This window comes from Chlorocebus sabaeus, chromosome 4 (assembly GCF_047675955.1).
Source record: "Chlorocebus sabaeus isolate Y175 chromosome 4, mChlSab1.0.hap1, whole genome shotgun sequence".
Classification (NCBI taxonomy): domain Eukaryota; kingdom Metazoa; phylum Chordata; class Mammalia; order Primates; family Cercopithecidae; genus Chlorocebus; species Chlorocebus sabaeus.
The window spans coordinates 93,595,034-93,617,515 of record NC_132907.1 but is presented as its reverse complement, the minus strand read 5'-3'; the positions used below and the strand labels follow the sequence as shown (position 1 = coordinate 93,617,515).

At 50.9% G+C, this 22,482-nt stretch overlaps 1 protein-coding gene across 4 annotated transcripts in view; it reads left to right on the top strand.

The window, feature by feature from the left end:
• Window positions 1–862: 862 nt before the first annotated feature.
• Window positions 863–22,482, top strand: part of CEP72 (centrosomal protein 72) — a 34,916-nt gene continuing 13,296 nt past the window's right edge. For 2 of the 4 annotated variants that reach the window (XR_005237353.2, XR_012092828.1), the window contains exons 1-6: window positions 866–966; window positions 7,792–7,919; window positions 8,804–8,996; window positions 13,328–13,436; window positions 18,097–18,275; window positions 20,603–20,815. Coding sequence is in view for 2 of the 4 variants with exons in the window: in XM_007961084.3 (XP_007959275.3) it covers window positions 885–966; window positions 7,792–7,919; window positions 8,804–8,996; window positions 13,328–13,436; window positions 18,097–18,275; window positions 20,603–20,815 (904 nt within the window). In the remaining 2 variants the exon portion in view is untranslated. Of the gene's footprint in view, window positions 967–7,791; window positions 7,920–8,803; window positions 8,997–13,327; window positions 13,437–13,474; window positions 18,016–18,096; window positions 18,276–20,602; window positions 20,816–22,482 lie in introns of those variants that run through there. The other 2 variants (XM_007961084.3, XM_073014875.1) reach the window with 2 other exon arrangements.

Genomic DNA, 22,482 nt, shown 5'->3' with positions numbered 1-22,482 from the left:
GGTGAGGGTTTCTGGGTGCCCCCTAGACACCAGGAGAAAGGCGGGGAGGGGACACCCCTAGGGCTTTGGACTCACTCCACGAGGCTCTGGGTCACAGTGGTACAGTGACACAGTAGATGTCCTGAGCGGGATTAAAGTCTTCCCAATGAACAGGCTGAACTCTGTCTTCCTTGAAAGCTCTGTAGAAAGATCTCACAGGGATAAACACAGGGAGACCCTCCAGGGCGCGGTCAGCCACGAGCCACAGTGCTGGGCCGGTGACATCTCTGGAGGTTCTGGGGTGGAGAAGGACCGGCTGTGGGGAGTGACTGGCTGGGGAGAAGCTCAGCTCCCGCCCACCTCTGGGAGGCCCGGGGCTGGACGGGAGGTGCAGCAGACAAGGCCCCGGACGGGTACTGGGGGGTCTGGAGGGGTCTCCGCGTGGGGGGTCGGGTGGCGGGGAGTCTAGGAGAGTCAGGGATCCCCGGGGCGCGGGGTTCAGGGTGGGAGCGGAGTGTGAATGGGGAAGGGTCCCCACGCGCACCAGCGGCCGCGATTCCACCGCGCCTACTCGGGCTTTCCCCGGGAGGACACGGCGTGTGTCAAGGACCCGGGCCTAGAAGGCGGCCGCGCCCAGGGAAGCCTAGACGGGGCGCTATCTGGGGCGGGGGCTGGGGTGGCGGAGCCAAGCGCCTAGGAGAACCGCCATTCAGGAGACCCCCTCGGCCAGGCTCTTGGTTCCGCCCACGCAGGTCCCGCCCCCTATCGGGGCGTCTCTCCCCGCCCCGCCGCGCAGGCCCCGCCCCGTCCCGCCAGACTCTTGGTTCTGCCCACGCAGGTCCCGCCCCTCTCTTAGCCTTGCCCCGCCCGCCGCGCAGGCGCCGTCCGAGGGCTCCGTTTGAAACATGGCGCGGGCTGGTCCGCGGCTGGTGCTGAGCGAGGAGGCGGTCCGGGCGAAGAGCGGACTAGGGCCACACCGCGACCTGGGTGCGCCGGCGGGCGGGGGTGCAAGCGTGAGGGTGGCGGGGGGTGGGTGCCGAGCTTCCCGGGGCGGCCGCGCCTGGTTGCCTGGGCGGCGGACCGTGGGCAGGTGGGGCCCCTCTGCGCAGGCGCCGTGGGCGTCCGGAACGGTCTCGGGCGGGAGGGCGGGGCGCGCGTGCCCAGGTGAGGACCCCGCCCCTCGAACCCAGGTGCGGCCCCTGCCCGCGTTCAGTCCTGGAGTCGCGGCTCCTGCCTGTCTGTCGGGTCATTGTGGTACCGTGACTGGCGGTTATATCCGCCGAGGAGAGAGAGCCAGCCTTGCTCTCCGGGAGCGCAGCCCGCCCTCCCACTGGGGACCCCTCTCCGTGGTTCTCCTGGGCCCTCTGTATGCTGATTGTTGGGCTTGGCCTTCTTGAGCATGTTGGTGGCCGGTTTCCTTCTTTTTGGACTGTTTTTGTCTGGTTTTGGCGTCAGGGGGAAGCCGAGCTCATAAACTGTTGAGAAGTGTTGCCTTCTCATATTTAGAAGAGGTTCTGTAGAGTTTGTGCTCATTGTTTGAATGTTCTGTGGAATTTTCCAGTGAAACCATATGGACATGTCAATTTCTGGTTTTGAAGCTTTTAAATGATCAATTCTGTGTCTCTGGTTGTCAGAACCGTTCATATTATCAGTTCACCTTGAGTCTTGGCTGTGTGGGGTTTTGCGGAGTTGGCTTATTTGAGCTAACTTGTGGAGTGTGTGTGTAGAGTTGTTCCCGGGGTTCTGTTCTTAGCCTGTGAATGTCTGTGTGTGGTCTGCAGGTGTTACTGGACCAACAGGTTCAGTCAGGTGCTGTGGGGCCACAGGCCAATACACTGAGACAGCAGGGTTTGCAGCAGAGAAAGTTTAATGTTGGCAGGAGCCAGCAGGGAGGTGGAAGGAGGCCTCAATCTATCTCCCCGAGGAGATCTGAGCTGGGTTTTTTGTTTTTTGTTTTTTTTGAAATGGAGTCTCACTCTGTCATCCAGGCTGGAGTGCAGTTGCATAATCTCAACTCAGTGCAACCTCCACCTCCCAGGTTCAAGTGATTCTCCTGCCTCAGCCTCCTGAGTAGCTGGGATTACAAGCGCACACCACCAAGCCCGGCTAATTTTTTGTATATTTAGTAGAGAGGGTGTTTTACCATGTTGGCCAGGCTGGTCTTGAGCTCCTGATCTCAGGTGATCCACCTGCCTTGGCTTCCCAAAGTGCTGGGATTACAGGCATGAGCCACCACGCCCAGCCTGAGCGGGGGTCTTGAAAGGAACAGGATTGTGAGGGGCTGGAAAATTGATGTTGTCAGTTGGTCGAGGTAAGGGCCATGGAATTATCAGGGTGTGGAAACTGCATTCTTTGGTGAATCCGCTTGTGGGGTCCTTTAGACCAGCTGGCATCAGTCCCCAGGTCCTCAAAGAATATCTCACATGAAAAACTTAACGTTTTGTAATGTCCAATAATCTGTAGAGGAGTTCTCTGTAGAGTAGTTAAGGGGAACAGTAACATCGTGATAAAGTCCACGTGATCCTGAGGCAGTGATTTCTGATTTTTTAAATTTCGTTCTTTCTGCTTGCTTTGCATTTATTTTATACTTTTTCTAGATTCTTGAGGCAAAAATGTAGATGATTGTTTTGAGACTTTCTTATTTTCTATTATAAATAGTGCCACAAGTTTCCCTCTAAGCACTACTTTAGCTGTATCCACAAATTTTCCTATGTTGTATTTTAATTTTCATCCAGTTCAGCATATTTTAAGAATTTCCCTCAGTACTTCCTGTTTGACATGTGGTTTTATTTATTTATTTATTTATTTATTTTTATACGGAGTCTTGCTCCATCACCCAGTCTGGAGTGCAGTGGCACAATCTTCGCTCACTGACAGCTTTGCCTCCCATGTTTACGCCTTTCTTCTGCCTCAGCCTCCTGAGTAGCTGAGACTACAGGCACTTACCACCACGCCTGGCTAATTTTTTTTTTTTTTAATTTTTTAGTAGAGACGGGGTTTCACAATGTTAGCCAGGATAGTCTCAATCTCCTGACCTTGTGATCTGCCCGCCTCTGCCTCCCAAAGTGCTGGGATTACAGATGTGAGCCACCGTACCTGGCCTGACCTGTGGATTTTTAAGGAGTATGTTTTTAAGGTTCCATGTGTTTGGAGATTTTCCGGTTATTTTTCTGTGTGATTACATTATGGCTAGAGCATAATCTGTATGATTTTAATTCTTTTAAATTTGTCAGGGTTTGTTTTATGATCCAGCATCTGGTCTATATTGTTGAATGTTCCAGGTGCACTTGAATGTGTGTGTATTCTGTTGTTGAGTGGACTGTTATGTAAATACATAAATATCAATTAGATCCTTTTTGTTGATGGTATTCAATTCTTCTGTATCCTTGCTGATACAGAAGCTTCTGTCTAGTGACTCTATTAATGACTGAGAGAGGGGTCTTGAACCCTTAACTGTAATTGTGGATTTGTCTGTTTCTTTTTTCACTTTATATGTTTTGAAGCCCTGTTATTTGTTGAATTGAATATCTAGGATTTTTATGTCTTCTTAGTGGACTGACCCTTTTAGTATATGTAGTCCTCCACTTTTTTTTGTTTTGTTTTTTTTGAGACAGAGTTTCCTTCTTGTTGCCCAGCCTGGAGTGCAGTGGCACGATTTTGGGTCACTACAACCTCTGCCTCCCAGGTTCACACGATTCTCCTGCCTCAGCTTCCTGAGTAGCTGGGATTACAGGCACCTGCCACCACACCCGGCTAATTTTTGTATTTTTAGTAGAGACGGGGTTTCACCATGTTGGCCAGGCTGGTCTCGAACTCCTGACCTCAGGTGATCCACCGGACTCCCAAAGTGCTGGGATTACAAGTGTGAGCCACCGTGCCTGGCTCTTGTTCCTCTTTTTTCCTGGTAATTTTGTTTGTTGAGACATCTGCCTTATTTGATGTAACTGTAGCTACTGTAGATTCTTTTGATTGCTTTTTGCATGGCATATCTTTTCCTATCCATTTACTTTGAACTTTTAACCTACCTGTGTCTTTATATTTGAAATTAGTTTCCTGATTCATTATTTTTATTCACTCTGCTAATCTCTGTCTTGTAGTAGTGTTTTAGACCATTTACATTTAATATAATTGTTAAATATTAGAACTGAAGTGTGCCATTTTATTGTTTTTTGATTATTTCCTGTGCTTTTTCCTTCTGTTTCCCTTTTCCTGCCTCCTGTGACTTACTCGAATGTTTTTAGTATCTCATTTTGATTTATCAGTTATGTTTTGGTGTATGTCTCCTTGTATGGTTTTCATAGTGGTAGCTATACAAATTATAATGTACTTATGTAATTCAACACAGTTTACTTGTACAGACATTTTACCACTTCTGAGTGAAATATAGAAACTTTATCACCATTTAGGTCTCTATCTTCTCCCCTTTACAATTTAGTTGTCTTAAGTATTTTCTCTGCATACCTTGAGAACCATATTAATACTATGATTTTTTAAAAACACCTGGACTTTTCAGTAACTCAGGAGGAAACATATTTATCTGTATGTTTCTCTGTTCCGTTATCTTTTCTTCATTCCACAATGCTCTAGGTTTCTTTCTTTTGTCTTTCCTTTATATTTGAAAATATGTCTTTAGCGATTGTCTTAGGGCTGCTTGTGACAGGTTCTCTTAGTTTTCTTTAGAGTTTTTTTTTTTTTTTTTTGAGACTTTGAGACAGAGTCTCACTTTGTCACCCAGGCTGGAGTGGCACGATCTCCTGACCTCATGATCCGCCTGCCTTGGCCTCCCAAAGTGCTGGGATTACAGGCGTGAGCCACCGTGCCCGGCAAGAGTTTTTTTTTTTTTTTTTCTTTTTTGATACGGAGTCTCGCTCTCTCTCCCAATCTGGAGTGCAGTGGCGCGATCTCGGCTCACTGCAAGCTCCACTTCCTGGGTTCACGCCATTCTCCTGCCTCAGCCTCCCAAGTAGCTGGGACTACAGGCGCCCACCACCATGCCCGGCTAATTTTTTGTATTTTTTTTAGTAGAGATGGGGTTTCACCGTGTTAGCCAGGATGGTCTCAATCTCCTGACCTTGTGATCCGCCTGCCTCTGCCTCCCGAAGTGCTGGAATTACAGGCGTGAGCCACTGTGCCCGGCCTTCTTTACAGTTTTATGGTTTTCATCTGTCATCTCCATTTTACTATTAAACTGCTGTTGTGATTTTTTGTTATTGTATTTTTCTTTGAAATTTCTTTTGTTTCTTCTTTATATCTTCTGTTTCTTTGCTAAGACTAGTTTTTCCTTTGTCTCAAGTGTTTGTGATTGCTCTTTGAAGTATTTTTTATGACAGTCACTTTAAAATCCTTGTTAGACCTGACTTGTGTGTTCTTTCTTGGGGGTATCTGTTGATTGACTGTGTTTTCTCATTCAAATTGCCATTTTTCTGGTTCTTGGTCATTTTTTATCGTATTGTGGACATGCTGGGTATGATGTCATGAGGCTCCGCTTCCTGTTTAAATCCCGTTACTTGAGAAGATTCCTCACTCGAGCCTGCTGGGTGCAGCCTCAGTGCCGGGACAGTCGTGGGGCTCCTGCCTCACCCACAGGCTCTGGCAGACCCTACTGGCTGGGAGGGTGAAGGGCACCACCTCGTTCTAGCCAGCCGGGACAGCAGTCAGGATCCATCCTCACACCCCGGTGCTGGCTGCTGCGCAAGGCCAGGTGGACGAGGGGTGTGTGTGTGTGTGTGTGTGTGTGTGTGGTTGTGTATGTGTGTGTGGGTTTGCTTGCAGGAGGGCTGGTGATGTGAAGAGACTCTGTCCTGCCAGGCCCCTCCTGGTCCTTTGGCCATCGAGAGCAGGCTTATGGTTTTTGGTCTTTTGGTGTTTCTGGGCTGCCAGCTTCTGTGGCACCTGGAGTGGGATGTGTAGTAAACAAGCATAAACAAAACCCCAGAGTCGACCCAGGGCCTCAGTGCTGGGTTACTTCTCGAGTGCCGAGGCCCCTGGCCGGTTGGCTTCTGTTCATTGCAGTCCCCCAGTGCTTGTTCTATATGTTTTTCTCCAGGGCGGTGGGTCTAATATGCGGGAGGAACAGGGTGAAATGTGTCCCCTCTATCTTGCCTGGAATTGGAAGAGCTCAAACCAAATTGTAAACTTAATCAGAACATATTCTGGTTGGGCGTAGTGGCTCATGCCTGTAGTCCCAGCACTTTGGGAGGCTGAGGCGGATGGATCACTGGAGGTCAGGGGTTCGAGACCAGCCTGGCCAACATGGTCAGGAAACCACAAGACTGTCACGGAACCCTTTTCTTTCGGGAACATGAGCCAAAAGTCACTGCACCTTGTCCCCTCCTGACCCTGTGCCGGTGGCAGGGTGTGGGGGACAATGAGCTGCTTGTCCTGTGTACCTGCAAGTGGGGCAGAACCACGCAGCGTCCTGCTGTTTAGCTGCGTCTGAGATGACGCCCGAGGGCTGCGTGAGGAAACAGGGAAACATGGGGTTTTAGTAGAAACCCCATCTCTACTAAAAATACACAAATTAGCGGGATGTGGTGGCACGTCCCTGTAATCCTAGCTATTCAGGAGACTGAGGCAGGAGAATCACTTGAACCCAGGAGGTGGAGGTTGCAGTGAGCCGAGGTCGCACCACTGCACTCCAGCCTGGGCAGCAGAGTAAGACTCCATCTCAAAACAAAAACAAAAAACCCAAAACATATTCTAAAACATAAATGTTCCTGGGAAAGTGTTGATGTATTCAGATCTAAACTGTCTTTTTGATTATGGAAACTTTGATCTTGTAGTTAACGTTGATCTAATGACTGCTTATGAGTACACGTTGCAGAGGCATGCAGGGTGCATGGAGCTTGCACAGCGTGACCACAGGTGTAAGAGGAGGACAGCAGACAGGTTACCCGACGAGTGGGTTTCGGATGGTGATGGCTGCAAGGCGTGACAGAATTGAGCAGCCAGAAGTGGAGGCGGGAGATGAATTAGAGGGATGTTCCTGGGAGATATGGTTTTGGAGGCAGTAAAGGTGGGAAGAAGCGTGTGGGCCTGGAGGTACTGCAGAGATAAACATAAGCTGAAACTTCAGGTACATTCCTTGCTCATCAGTGCTGGTAGCCCAACTCCAAAGGAATTGTACTGGGTTCTAGGTGCCTTTTTCAGATTACAAGGATACATATCTCTCTAAGAAAAGCTGAAAATACAGAAATGTGTAAGAGGGAAAGTAAAGGGATTTATTCCACAATAGGACACGTGTTAACATTTGACTCTCAGTCTTTTTACGTGTACTGTGGGAGGAAGAAATGTTTTGAATGACCCTCGTCAGGCACGGTGAGGAAGGCTTTATTCAGAGCCATCGAGGTGGGCCTGGGGTCACAGTGCTGGGATTTTGCAGTGGGGGAGAGAGACAGAGCTCAGCTCCAGGTACAGCAGGGGCAGGGGGAGTTGGTAGCCGAGGATGAGGGCGGGGCAGTGGGTGGAAAATGACTGAGAGGACGCATGAGGAGTAAGGGGATTTGGGCTAAACCGACTGAACGGGATTATTGCGAAAGAGAGGCCAGGGTGACCAGACACCACCTGTGGGATCTGGGGATAGGGAACCTGAGCAGATACTGAGGTGGGGGGTTTTGGCCGCACTAAACTGGACTTTACAAGGAAGGCGCAGATGGCCAAGGAGAAGATTCAGGAGCCTGAGTAAAGTTGAATTAAACCAAGAATCTGTGTCAGTGTCTACTCTATATCCAAACACCAAGAACTTGACCTTTATTATAATAATTGTTTTCAAAAGAAAAGATCAAAATCTCATAATTTTTTTTTAATTCTCAGCTGAGCTTCAGTCATTGTCTATTCCTGGAACTTACCAAGAGAAGATTACCCACCTGGGACATTCTCTGATGAGTTTAACAGGTCTGAAATGTTTGGATCTCTCACGCAACTCCTTGGTTAGTCTGGAGGTAAGTTTAGGTCTCTTTCTTAAAAGAAGATTGATTGCTATCAGCATCAGTGGAAAGTCCATTTGCAGCAGAAACAGCGTGTGTTTTGTAACCCTCTGCTCACACCTGTGAACCGTACACTTGGGGTTGTGGTTTTTTGTGTTTACCGTGGGCTACATTTCATACACATCACGTTACGTTGTGTTGTAGCCCTCTGATGATGGTGGTTATATCTTTAAAGGAAATGAAATGAGACCCCAGAGACTTACTGAGTGGCAGCACAGTGGGCCTGGGGCTGCCTCTGGGCCCCTGGCAGGGTCACCCTGGAGGGAGACGCCTAGATGGTGGTGAGGGGAGTTGTGCACACCTGCCATGGCCTGAGTGGCCCTGACAGAACCGTGGGATGCACCTGCCCCGGGCCTGGTGCCTGAGCATTATGGAGGCCGCGTGTGACACCAGCTTGGGAGTCTGCTCCAAGTCAGATGCGGACCCCGCCCAGGCTGCACCCAGTGCTGCCTCATCTTCCCCCTTCCCAGGCCTCAGCTTTCTCATCTGCGAAGGGCAGACCCTGACAGTTCTCACAGTGTGGAGCGGCGTGTGGATTAAATGAAATTGTGTGTGTAAATCACTCAGCTTGGTGCACACTAGGCCTCAGTAGAGATTAGCTGTGCTTAGTTGCATCACGCCATGGCACATGTGGCTTCCCTGAACGATCATCTCGCCGCGTGAGGCCCAGAGAACTTCATAGATGAGAACATGCTTCATTTTTCCACTTTTCCTGGTAACGACGTGTTTATTGCAAATGCGTTTATGAAGTTTGTTGGTCAGTGTGTGTTGCTGGCTTATTTCGCTGTGTGTTTCTTTTCTAAAGTGTGAACGAATTCACTGTGTTTTCCTGTTGACAGGGCATCCAGTACCTGACTGCATTGGAGAGTCTCAATCTCTACTACAACTGCATCTCCTCTTTGGCAGAGGTGTTTCGGCTCCACGCCTTAACCGAGCTCATGGACGTGGACTTCCGGCTGAACCCCGTGGTGAAGGTTGAGCCTGACTACCGCCTGTTTGTTGTGCGCCTGCTCCCCAAGCTCCGGCAGCTGGGTAGGCGTTAGGCAGGGCCGTGCCCGTGCTTTCGCACCGCGGGGTGTGGGAGTCGTAGTGGGTGTCTCTGTGCTCAGCGTCACGTGCTTGGTTCCTCCTGGAACCAGGAGTTGGTTTTCTACGTTGATGGCTTGAGTTCCTGCAGACACACAGCTCTAGTGGCCCTGTGTCTGGACAGGACAGGACTGGAAGGTGAGCAGCCTGGGATGGCGCAGGGCTGGGGCCGTGGGAGCACAGCCCTGGACCAGGCTGCTCTGTCCTGTTCCGGTGCTCCGCGTCATGGCTGTTGGACTTGGGCACGTTCCGAACATCTCCTGTCCTGTTTCCTCGCATAGCCGCCAGGCATCACCTCAGGTGCAGCTAAACAGCAGGACGCTGCCTGGTTCTGCCCCACTTGGAAGCACACAGGACAAGCAGCGCATTGTCCCCCACACCTGCCACTGGGACAGGGTCGGGAGGGGACCTGAAAGAAAAGGGTTTCCATGACAGTCTTGTAGGCAGAACTTCCAGGGCCCCCACAGCTGTGCCCAGTAGGGAGGGTCTCTGGGTTGGGGCAGCTGCAGGTCACCTTCCTGTCTGCCTCCTGCCTCCCCAGAGGTATCGTTGCTGTTGCTGTGAGCACCTGGTGGTGTCTCTGCTGACCCTACCCCGAGTCACAGATCCAGGAGAGAGAGCTGGGGCCTCAGCCCAGGGGCACACTCCAGAGTCCATGGGGGAAGAAGAGGATGCAGGGTCTGTTACCTCAGTCCTCCTGTGTGAAGTGGGGGGATAAGAATGCCGTGTGGACATGTCGTGGTGGGGAGACCTGAGTTCATATCTGTAAGCTCCCAAACTGCCCGGCATGGCCAGGGACCTATAAACGTTCACTGGTTATTTCTGTTGTTAGGGTCAGACCTACCATGCACTGCTGTTTAAAACCTGCCCCTCCTTCTGAACCTAGGACCTTATCAAAAACAGAAGAATCACAGAGTCCCGACTATCTTGTTAGAAAAAAAGACCAACAGAATCACAGAGGACAGAACACTTTCCCTCACTGCGAGTGCCCTGAACAGGCTGTTTTCCACGGCCGTGGGGAGCGTTCAGGTTCTTTTAGAGAACTGAGATTCTTATGTCAATTTCAAGTAAACAGCAGCTGAAGGAGGCCCCGCAGCTGAAGCACGTCGGTGGGTGATGTGCCCGGCCCCTGGGTACTGTCCGTCCCGTGCATTGGGACTGAGGGCCAGCTGGGATTTTGCCACCCACCAGATGAACACCCAGCGGACCTCACCCTGTCAGCCCTGTGAAGTCCGTGATGTCAGTGAAGCTGCACACAGGAGCTGGGAAAATAGGTGGAGGAGCGTCTGAGCGCCTCAGTCAGTAGACCGGGTAGGCCGTCTTTGGCCATCGTGGAGCCCATGTGGTGTCTTGTCACCTCATCACAGGGAGGACTGGCCTGTGGTGTCTTGACGGTGACGTGATCACACGTGTTTGTAAATGGAATTCTCATATTTTGTGTTATTTTTGAGACATAGTCTCGCTTCATTGCCCAGACTAGAGTTCTGTGGCGTGATCTCAGCTTACTGCAATCTCCGCCTCAAGCATTGCTCCTGCCTCAGCCTCCCGAGTAGCTGGGATTACAGGTGCATGCCACCATGCCCTGCTAATTTTTGTCTTTTTAGTAGAGATGGGGTTTTGCCATGTGGGCCAGGCTGGTTTCGAACTCCTGGCCTGAAGTGATCCGCCCACCCTGGCCTCCCAAAGTGCTGGGATTACAGGCTTGGGCCACTGAGGCTGGCCAAATTCTAACAGTTTACACGGCACTGCTTTGCTGCTTGGAGAAGTTTCTGGAGGTGCTGGAAAGAGCTGTCTGTCAGCATGCAGCGCACACACCGTCTGTTCCCCGTTTGGTGACAGTGTGGGTTAGTGGTATGGATTGAAATCTGTTTAAAGGAGTCCTCTCGTGAGAATGCCCCAGTCTGCCACAGTTTGACCATGTTTTAGTAACTAATGATCAAAACAATTTTTCTCTGACCTTCTGAAAGTGACTCGAGGAGCTGACGGTAGGCCTGGGTCTTGGTGGACTTTGCTTCTGCAGGAGCTCAGCCACCCTGGGCACTGGGGGCTGGCAGTTGGCAGTGGAAGGAGCATCGGATGGGAGGCCAGTGACTGGGGGTGCGTTTGCTGCTCTGCAAGGGCTGGGAGGCGCTCAGGGCGTCTCTGTGGCCAAAGTGAGACCTAGCTCCCAGCATCTCTTGTCAGGGAAGACCCTGGCTCACCTGCTCATGTGGCAAGTGCTGGGCCCTGGACAGGCCCTGCTGCTGGCCTCCCAGAGCCTGAGCAGTGTGGATAGAGCTCTGTGCTGCAGCTCTTGGCAGCGAGGAGCGCTTCCTTGGGAGCGTGTGACGCATGCGCGGTGCGGGCGCCTGAGTGCCTGGCTGTGCTGCCTGACACTCTTCCGACTAGAATGGTGCTGTGGCATTCACAGTGGACCCCCAAGACGCAGTGTCTGTTTCCAAACCCAATGAGGATTTCACTGTTTAATTGTGAGAGACGTTCACAGTGGACCCCCCAAGACGCAGTGTAATTGGGAGAGGTTGGGGGGAAAAGCGTCTGTTTTGTGGCGTTTATTTGGCTGATTAACCAAGTGACTCATAAACACTTGAGTCTGGCTGTTTCAGAAGCTGCTGTCCTTACTCTGGGTAATTTTTGGAATCTTCAGTTCTAAATCATCGCCTCTGTCATCCAGGTTTTAGATTCAGAATCTTAGTGTTTCTACAGAGAAGGAACACAACAGTCTTCCTGCACACGACAGATGCTTCCAGCAGTGGCGCTGGCAGTCAGAGGCGCTGCGGGAACCCGGAGGTGCTGGGCCCCGGGACGGCCTCCCGCCCCACATGGTGCCTCCCGGAGGGGGCTCAGTCCTTGGCTCCTTGTGGGTCATGGAAAGGCCCTGGTGGTGGAGGAGGCAGATAGCAGGGGCCTGCGTGTGAGGTGGAGGCAGCGTTTGGGGAGACTGCGCCAGCAGGAGAGGCTGGGTTTGGGGTGGAGGTGAGTTTGCATTTGGCTTCAGACCTGCCGCCTTAGAATTTATACGACGGTCCAGAGAAATGTTCTTGGAGTGCGGGATTTGGAACTGACTCAGAAGTGAAGCGAAGTCGTGGTGGGCAGAGAGCTGTGCGTCGTCAGTGCGGGGCGGGTGAAGGCCGGGGTGGAGAGGTTGCGGGAGGGCAGGTCTCCTGGTGCCCGTGTCTCCTGGGGGCATCATGTGTGCTGAGTGGAGAGCGCCCCAGGTTGCAGAGGCCTCTGACTTGGCACCTTTGTGTGATTTTCAGAACTCCTCAGTTTTTCTGCTTTGCACATTATGTTGTGCTGTTACTCATTTCTTACTGTAATTATGTAGTTTTCAAGGTGTGCTATAGGCTCAATGGAGGCAGCTGGGAACTTGTCACAGATTTAACATTACGAGTGGGGGCTAAGATGTGTTGCAAGTTCCAGAGTGCCGAGGTTGGAGGCCTGGGGACCTTCTTATCTCCAGGGATTTACATAAGGAAGCTCCAGAAGTTCTGGGTGGGAGCCTGGTGGCCCCGGGCATGCGTGTCCCTGAGGTCCAGCCCTAAGCACAGACCCTAAAGGCCCCCTGGAAGGTGCAGCCTCACGGGCCGGGCAGCCTCCCTCCCTGGAGGCTTCTCTGGGTTACCCGAGTGTGATTGAGAATCCCACCTCACACCCGGTGTGCATTTTAGAGAAAGGGTGTGTGTATGTGTGTGTTATGCATGTGTGTGTGTATGCGTGTGTGTATGTTTGTGTGTGTAGGTGTGTATGCCTGTGTATGCATGAGTGTGTGTGTGTGCGTGTGTATGTGTGTGTTTGTAGGTGTGTATGCCTGTGTATGCATGAGTGTGTGTGTGTGCGCGTGTGTATGTGTGAGTGTGTTTGTAGGTGTGTATGCCTGTGTATGCATGAGTGTGTGTGTGCGCGCGTATGTGTGAGTGTTTGTAGGTGTGTATGCCTGTGTATGCATGAGTGTGAGAGTGTGTGTATGCGTGTGTATGCGTGTGTAAGTGTGTATGCGTGAGTGTGTGTGAGTGTGAATGTGTGTGTGTGAGCCTCATCCGTGTGCGGCTGTTCCTGTGAACAGCAGTGAGCTCTGAGGGACAGGCGGCCTCTGGGCACCAGGCTGGGCATCTCCGGGAAGCTGTGGGATCACCAGAGCCCGGCATTCCGGTACGAGGTCAGCGGGAGCAGGGCTGGCCCTGAGGAGATGGACACCCTGCCCTGTGCAGATGCCCCAGGGTGGACGCAGCCGCCCACCGCTTGCCACCTGCACAGTCTTCTGTGGCCTTTTCTTCTAGACGATCGCCCCGTGAGAGAGAGCGAGCGGAAGGCTTCCCGACTGCATTTTGCATCAGAGGACTCGCTCGACTCGAGAGAGAGCGTCCTAGCTTCTTTGAAAGAGGGCAGGTATGAACAGAAGTGCTACGGATGCCCAGAGTGTTTCTGACTGGCCTGCTGTCAGGAGGATTAACTGAGCGTCGTTCGCTGTGTGCCAGTCTTCCAGGGGTGGACGCCAGGAGGGAGGAAAGCAGAGCCCGGCCGGCGGGGACTCAGTGGATGGTGGGACGGGGGCTCTCTCCTGTTCTCTGCGTTCCTGGAAGTTATTTCTAATATTTAAACTGTTGATTAAGGTAATATGTGTAAAATCAACCCAGGAAAGGGCTTGTCATGACCCTTTTCCCAGGGCTGCAGTTCTCAGTCTGTGATTGCCTCTGCTTGTAGCTCTTGCTTCAGTTACTTTCTTAGCTGTCCATCCAACCAAATCCCATTTCTGGCCATGAGCACATTCAGCAGGACCCACCTGCCTGGATAGAGGAGGACTCCTTCCTCCTCCACCTCTTCTGTGACGGTGCTGGGATGCGCCCTCCTGTCTCCCTCCCCATGGCTGGTGATGGTGAGGCCACTCCGGGGACCATGGGCATGTGTGTGAGCCAGGCCTGCTTCCCCTTGCAGCCCCAGCCCTGCTGTCTGCATTTCTGTGTTGGGTTGATAGTATCTACGTGTATCCCAAAACTCTAGAGAGACTTCGTGCTCTGTTTATGGGTTGATTCAAGGGGCAGAAATCAGGGGACTCTGTCTGCATCGCCGTGGAAACTGGTTGGATTATACACTTTCTTGAGCGCTGTTTGTCTTGTCTGAAGCTTTTAATCAAATCATTTTTTTTTCTTGTGTGAGATGCTTTCGCTCATTTTAAACTCCTAGTGCAGGGGTCAGTCAGCCTTTTTGTGTGAATGTTTTGGGCCCTGGAGGCTGCGTGACCTCTGTCCCATCTGCTTAGCTCTGCCTTTGCAGGGTGGAGGCAGCCATTGGCAGTGTGGAAGCCAGGACGGTGTGCCCGTAAGATGCCTGCCCACAGCGCAGGCAGGGGCCCGCTTTGGGCCATTCTTTGCTGACTTCTGTTCCAGTGTCTCCGAAATGGCTCTGCATCCTCGGGATCTCCTCTTCCCTCAGATACCCGCCCTGCAGCCCTCACCACCCCATTTCAGACCAGACCAGTTGCTGCCTGGACAGCGGCACTCTAGTACCCGCACCTTCTGCTCATGTGAGCCGTGTGGGAGAAGCTGTTCCGTGCCCCTCCTGGCTGCTGGTGGTCTACGCAGCTGCTGGCGTTGTCTCGGAGGGCCTCCCTCCAGCCTTGCTCTCACAAGCCGTCGTCCCCTGTGGCTCTTCACAGAATCTCTGCTCTGTGCCTGTCTCTCTACAGTGCCAGGTTTCCCTTCTTAGGAGGACACCGGTGATTGTGGATCAGGGCCCACCTTAATGGCCTCATGGTAATTTGATTGGCTCTGTAAGACCCTGTTTCCAAGAAAGGTTGCATTCCGAGGCATTGGGCTAAGGACTTCAACCTGTCTTTGGGGCGGAGGGTCGGGGGTCACAGCACCAGTCCTGACACCTGGAATCCTGCACGCTGACTGTCATCACTTGTTAGTTCCATGAGGTTTTCTTTTGGATTCTTTGTCATTTTTTACATAGAAAATCATGTCATCTGTGGACAGTTTTATTCCTTCCTTCCGAATCTGTATACCTTTTATTTCCTTTTCTTGTCTTACTGCCTTATCTGGGGCTTCCAGCATGATGTTGGGAAGTCTGGTGAGAGGGAACGTCCTTGCCTCGCCCCCAGTCTTGCTGGGAGCATCTGGTTTCCAGCGCAGCCTTGCGTCTGCTGGCCGTGGACGATGGGTGCTGTCTTCATGTGGAGAAGCCTCCCTTCTTCTCCCAGTTTGCTGAAAGGATTCATCATGAAAGGGTGTTAGATTTTGTCAAATGCTTTTTCTGCATCTATGATGTGATCTTGTGATTTTCTCCTTCAGCCTGTGGCGTGAAGGATTTTCAAACGTTGAACTGGGCCAGGCACAGTGGCTCACACCTGTAATCTTAGTGCTTTGGGAGGCCAAGGTAGGCGGATTGCTTGAGGCCAAGAGTTTGAGACCAGCCTGGACAACATAGCGAGACTCTGTCTGTAAGAAAACTTTTTTTTTTTTTAAATTAACTGGTAATGGCGGTGCGTGCCTGTAGTCCCAGTTACTCGGGAGGCAGGAAGACCCCCTGAGCCTGGGAGTTTGAGACTGCAGTGAGCTGTGATGGCACCACTGCACCCTAACCTGGGTGACAGAGTGAGAGCCAATCTGTAAGAGAAAGAGGAATAAATGTTGAGCCAGCCATACATACCTAGAGTAAATCCTGCCTAACTGTGGTATGAATTCTGTTGGATTGTTGGATTCAGTTTGCTGATTTTTTTGTTGAGGATTTTTGCGTCTGTATTCATGAGAGATACTGGCCTATGGTTTTCTTGTATTGTCTTTGGTTTTGGTTTTAGGGTCGTGCTGACCGCATAGAATGAGTTAGGAAGTCATCTCTCTGCTTCCATCTTCTGGCAGATACCGTAGAGAATTGGTATAATTTATTCTATACAGTGAGCCCATCTGGCCTGGTACTTTCTGTTTTGGAAGCTTATTAACTTGACTTGATTTCTTTAATAGAGCCCTCTACAGTTTGTCTGTTCTGGCAGATTGTTTCTTTCAAGGAATTGGTCCACCTCATCTGAGTTGTCACGTTGGCGGGCACAGATGTTCATCACATTCTTTCGTTTCCCTTTTAATGTCTCTGGGATCTGTGGTGATAACCCCTCTTTCATGTCAGTTGTTCGTGTCTTCTCTTTTCTTAGTTAACATTTCCTTTGCGTGTTATGGATTTTGAACTTTTGGATTAGGGCTGCTAAACCTGTACATGGAACTCAGGCTGGTGTTTCCACAGCTACTCCTGAGCTGGGAGAGGGGAGTGGACGCGGCAGGTTAGAGTGTCAGTCACGGTCTGTACTGAAAACTGGCTGTTTTCCTGCATAGTTGCTAGCTGGGTTCTGAGTTCCAAAAAAGCTCATTCTGATACCTTTTCTTGTTTTTTATGTAGTTGCTTTTTATGGAGTGCTAGAATTTGGAGCTGTTTTCTCTGCCATTTTTTGCCGACACGACTCCAAATACATTTTTATTCTGATTTACGAGATCGTTTCAAATTTTTTCTCTTTTGTTGTAATACACATAGGAATAAAGGAAGCACTTATTCCGCATGGTTGGAAATGCTGTATTCTAGTCAAAAAATAGCTTATTAGTATTTTACTTGGCTTCAGATTTACTTGTATTAAAACTTTACAGTAGTATTTGATTGGTGTAAAAGTCACAAACTTCACAGAAACTGATGAAAAGAAAGGGAGTCAAAGTCTTCCCCCACCATTCACGCTGCTGACCGTGACCAGCGGCAGCATGTGGGTGCACTTTCCTGCTTCCTCAGGGTGCGTGCAGACACGGAGCACCACTTCACGTAAGATTACTCTTCGTACCACACGCGACTTTAACCTCTAGATGACAAGAACAGAATATTCTTCATACCGAGTAGCACAGACACGAGGGTTAGTGATTGACATGTCCCCGGGTCGTCTTTCTGGACGTTCAGAATCATTGTGTCCTGGCATGAAAGCCTCAGGCATGGATTTTCTCACTTGAGATTGTCCACAGTTCCCATCTTTGATGATCTCAAGACTGAATTATCACGGAGATGAGAGTTCAAGATGACGTGGGCCAATGTCCGTATCACACAGAGGAGGTGGGGGACGCCCACGGAACTGTGCTCAGTGTTGGGCTTCAGGAAGGTCCCGGCCCCAGGACCCAGGCCCCCTTCTTTGTGCAGCGCTCTGGAGATCTCGAGTCGCAGACCCCCGGGAGTGGGACTGGCCGCCTCGGGTGGACCAGGTGTCATATCATGAGCCACTCACAAAAGCAGCGTTCCTGGTCACTGCCCTTGGGTTTGTTTTGTGTAGACATCTCTTAACTGCCTTCGTTGGAAACAAGGTCCCCTTTGAGCACATTCTCCTCTGTATAGAGGGTCACCATGCCAAGGCGGGTTGTATTGTGACACACCTCTGATTTCAGCCATTATGGAAACATTTTCCCTGAATGTGAAAGTGGGCATTTGGGACACTTAACTTTCTTGATCACATGTATCTCCTTGTGGATGTGCTAGGAAAAGCGTAATTTGAATTTTAACCTGCCAAGACATAGCAGAACAGAACTTTCCAGAACTTTAAGTTTTGAACCAATCCTAGTGGTGGTCTGCCCATTGCTGGGATTTGGCCCAGTCTTGGTGGGGTTCTGTCCAGTGCTGGGATTTGGACCAGTCCTGGTGGGGTTTGTCCAGTGCTGGGATTTGGACCAGTCCTGGTGGGGTTTGTCCAGTGCTGGGATTTGGACCAGTCCTGGTGGGGTTTGTCCAGTGCTGGGATTTGGACCAGTCCTGGTGGGGTTTGTCCAGTGCTGGGATTTGGACCAGTCCTGGTGGGGTTTGTCCAGTGCTGGGATGCTGTCATGTTATCACGTGACCTGGCCGTTGCTCACCAGTCGTCCTTGGTGAGTCCCTCTTCAGCATCTCTGCAGTGGAAGCAACAAGACTGGCTGCCCCATGGTTGCATCAAAAGCTCCCCCCGGAGACCATGCAGGTATTTTCCTTCTCGGGGTCTGTGTGGGCCGGAGTGTACGGCTGGCTTGAGTGATGCTGATGCATTTGCTTTTCCTTACAGACCATGCCACCCCAGAGCTAAGTGCACCGAGGCCTTGGCCAAACAGAGCCTGGTCATGGATGCAGATGACGAGGCAGTCCTGAACCTCATTGCAGAGTGCGAGTGGGATCTCGGCAGGCCTCCCGGGAGCACGAGCTCCAGCCAGAAGGAGCGCGAGGCCGACTCTCGTGCTTCCCAAGGTGCGCTGCTCACCCACCAGGAGGCCAGTGGGGCCGCTGGCTCTGGGATGTAGTCGTCACTGGCCTTGGAGTGCACAGTTGCGCTTTTCGTGGGACTTACCTTTAAGGGTAGGATCTTCATGATGTCTTTGTGTGCTTTCGAATGCCAGCCATGTGGACTACAGATTTATAAAAGGACAAAGTTAACGTATTTGAGTATAGTCATACTGCATGATGGGTTAAATTGTGTCCTTCTGTGATCACGGGAAAAGGCAAACTGTCTACAATAGACAAGAAGCCTGGTGTTCTGTGGCAGGTGGGGCTGACGTCTGCAGCAGCCGCAGGGGGCAGAGTCACTGAGCTTGTGGGAAACCCTGAGCTCAGGCTGCCGCGTGTAGACCTTCAGATCCCAACACGGGTGTCACGGAGACTCCATCGCCCGGCAGTGCCGCCCTCCACTGGGACGTGCTGATAGACTTTAGCTTCATTTATTCCACCTCCATTGTGAGTTTCTGAGAACTTTTCATGGAAACAACAGGTGGAGACCTGAGTTTGGGCTGAAATCTTAGGTTCATCTGTGCCAGGACATCTGCCCTGTGGCAGCAGTGCCCGAGCCGCATCCTTGCTAGCACTGGGCGCTGAGTCCTTTAATCCTAGCTCCTCTGTCAGGGGGTTGTGGTACCTGCTTATGGCTTTAATTTGCATCCCGCTGCTGTTGAAATACTGGCCGTGTCTGTCTCTTCTTTTCTCTCCAGGTCTGCCCACCTTTGTTCTGGTGTTGCTTCTCTTAGTGTGGAGTCCTAAGAGGTCTTGGTGGTTTTGACACAAGCCCTGTCTCAGGCACAGGTGCTGCCAGTTTCCTCCCTTCTGTGGCTTGCCTTTTCATGTTTGGAACAGTGCTTTGAAGAGCACAAGTTTTAATTTCAGTACAGTCCAGTTTATGAAGAGCACAAGTTTGTTTTGTGTTTTGGTTTTTTTGAGGTGGAGTTTTGCTCTGTCGCCCAGGCTGGAGTGCAGCGGCACGATCTCGGCTTACTGCAACCTCTGCCTCCCGGTTTCAAGTGATTCTCCTGCCTCAGCTTCCCGAGCAGCTGGGACTGCAGGCGCCCGCCACCACACCTGGCTAATTTTTGTATTTCATCATGTTGGCCAGGCTGGTCTCAAACTCCTGACCTCAGGTGACCCGCCCGCCTCGGCCTCCCCAAGTGCTGGGATCACAGGGTGAGCCACCACAGCCGGCTGAAGGGCACAAGTTTTAATTTCAGTACAGTCCAGTTTTTGAGTACTTTCCTTTGATGGTTTGGGCTTTTGTGTGCCCTGTAAAGGAAGCTTTGTCCACCGCATGATCATGAAGATTTTCTCCCGTGTTTCCTTACAGTTGTCCCATAGTCTTAGTGTCTAGGTGTACAATTCACTGTTTGGAGCTTTTGTGTGTATTGTGAGTTAACGAGTCAAGACATTCCCCTTACATGTACAGTTGTCTGTTTGTATCCACTGGTTTTGAATCTCTGGAGTCAACCAGCCGTGGATCAAAACTATTTGGAAAAAAGCAAAAAAAATTACAATACAGCAATTAAAAAATAATACAGTATAACTATTTACACAGCATTTATTTATTCTGTATTTTTGTAGAGATGGAGTCTTGCTATGTTGCCCAGACTGGATTCAAACTCCTGGGTTCAGGCGATCCTCCTGTCTCAGCCTCCTGAGCCTCCCGGACTGCAGGCATGCGCCACCGTGGCCAGCTACGGTAGCATTTATGTTGTGTTATGTATCGTATTGTAAGTAGGCAAGAGATGACTTAAAGTACACGGGAGGATGCGTGCAGATTATACACAGATACGCCATTTCACGTAAGAGAGTTGCATGTCCTTGACTCTTGCCATCCCTGGGGGTTGCCCGGAACCAGTCCTCTGTGGGACTGAGGAATGACTGTACATCCAGTTGTTCTGTTGCCTGTCATTTACAGAAGTATATTCAGTTGTTCTGATGCCTTTTGTTGAAAAGACTCTTTTTCCTCATTTAGTTACTTGGCACCTTTGACCTGAGACTGTCTGGACTCTGTCTTGTTTTGTGCATCATTTTGTCTGACTTTGCTCCACTTCATGCGGCTTGATTCTTGCTGCCTTGTCCTGAGTTACGCAGGCGAGTGGTGCCAGTTCCCAGTTCCCAGCTCTCCTGTTGTTAGGAGTCACTGTGGATTCACTCCGGTGTCACCAGCACGTGATTAACCCCTCAGTCTGACAGATACCATATGCTATTTAGAAGCTTAAAATGTAATTTTTAATGAAATAAAATTTTTACAATATTTTATGAAATATTTTATTTACAATATTTTAATAAAACAGAATCCAGACATCTATTGAGCCCACAGTTGGTACAGTACCAGTGTGGGGACTCCGGGAAGCAGGGCCACGAGACGAGGAGGAGCAGCTGCAGAGGGTGCCGTCTGGAGAAAACACCGTGGAGCCGGCCCTGTGGAGAGCTCCCGCCACCTTACGGAGCAGAGCTGGAGGCCTCCCGGCCTCCCAGGCCACACACGTACTTCACCCCAGACCCAGGTACTTACACGTGTCTTAGTCTGTTTTCTGCTGCTGTAACAGAAAACCGCGGACTGAGTGATTTGTAAGGAACAGAAGCTTGTGTGGCTCGTGGTTCTGGAGGCTGGGAAGTCCAGGAGCACAGTGCTGGCACCTGGTGCTGGTCCTTCCGTGGCGCAGGCGGCAGCAAGCTCAAGACAAAGAAATGGAGCCAGACTCATCCTTTGTCAGGACCCCAAACCTGCAATACAGCATTCCTGCCTCCCTGAGGGCTGGCCCTGTGACCTGATCACCTCTTAAAGGCCCTCCACTTAATACTGTTACAATGGCAATAAGTTTCCAACTTAGGAACTTTGGGGGATTCCCTCAAGCCATAGCAACGTGAAATCCCTGTCAACTTTTATTCCCTTCAGTTCCTTTTTAAGTAGTTAAATATTTTTCACCATGTTTGCTTTTACTATGAAATTTCTCACGTTCTCTTTGTATTTGTTTGTGGAACTCTCCAAAATGTCTTTGGAAAGAATGCAGCACATTGAAAGTTATAATCCATTCATGGTTTAGATTCATGGTTGGTAAATAGGTGCTTTTTCTCTGCACGTGTGTGTGTGCACACCCTCCCTCTTCCCTACCCTCACCCCTCACCAACACACACACACTTTCTTTTATGTGTATGGGCCCAGGTTATGGCTGTAACTACATTTTGAAAATCAAAGACGAGAAAAGTTAACCGAGAGCGTCACGTGATACCATGTGATGCTCACCTGTGTGGAGTAAGTATCAGAAAACCTCCTGCCGCAAGCAGACCGGACGCAGTGGCTCACGCCTGTAATCCCAGCATTTTGGGAGGCCAAGGCAGGTGGATTATTTGAGGTCAGGAGTTTAAGACCAGCCTGGCCAACATGGTGAAACCAGGTCTCTACTAAATATACAAAAATTAGCTGGGCATGATGGTGGGCACCTGTAGTCCCAGCTACTCAGGAGGCTGAGGCATGAGAATCACTTGAACCTGGGAGGTGGAGGTTGCAGTGAGCCAAGATGGCACCACTACACTCCATCCCGGGCAACAGAGCAAGACTCCATCTCAAAAAAAAAGAGAAGCCTCGTCTCGAGTGACCCTGGCGCCTCCTGGAAGCTCGCTCGTGCCCGGCTGGTGAGGAGCAGGGGACTAGCCAGGTTGTCTGTCAGCCGCTGCAGGACGTGGTGGGGGCCAGGGCTGTGCCAGTTTGGTGCCTTCTCCTGCCTTCATTGTCCTTCCACAGACAAGTTCACCCTCGCCTGGGGCTTGTGTGTCCCGGGGCCTTCGTGGTCAGCACCGTGCACAGGACCCACCACTTTATGGACCGTTAGAGTCTGTCGCCCGTCTTCAGAGATGGATGTGTCCTTAGATGTTGTTTGGAACGCTTTGTTGAAGCGTATTGCACGTCAGTCATCACGGGGTAGACACGCTGAGCTGGGCAGTCCCTGTCTGCTTCATCCAGACCCCCCCAGAGTTCGCGTGTTAGCACGTGTGCTCCAGTGTGCCCCTTCCTCCCTCAGCACCCTCCCTCTGCGTGTGTCTTTGTGCAGGTGGATGGATGTATATATGCACATGGATGAGTATGTGTGTACATATGTAAGTGCGTGTGTGTGTCCGTGTGCATATATGTACGTGGGCACACGCATGCCTTTTAAAAGTTACAGTGCCGAAC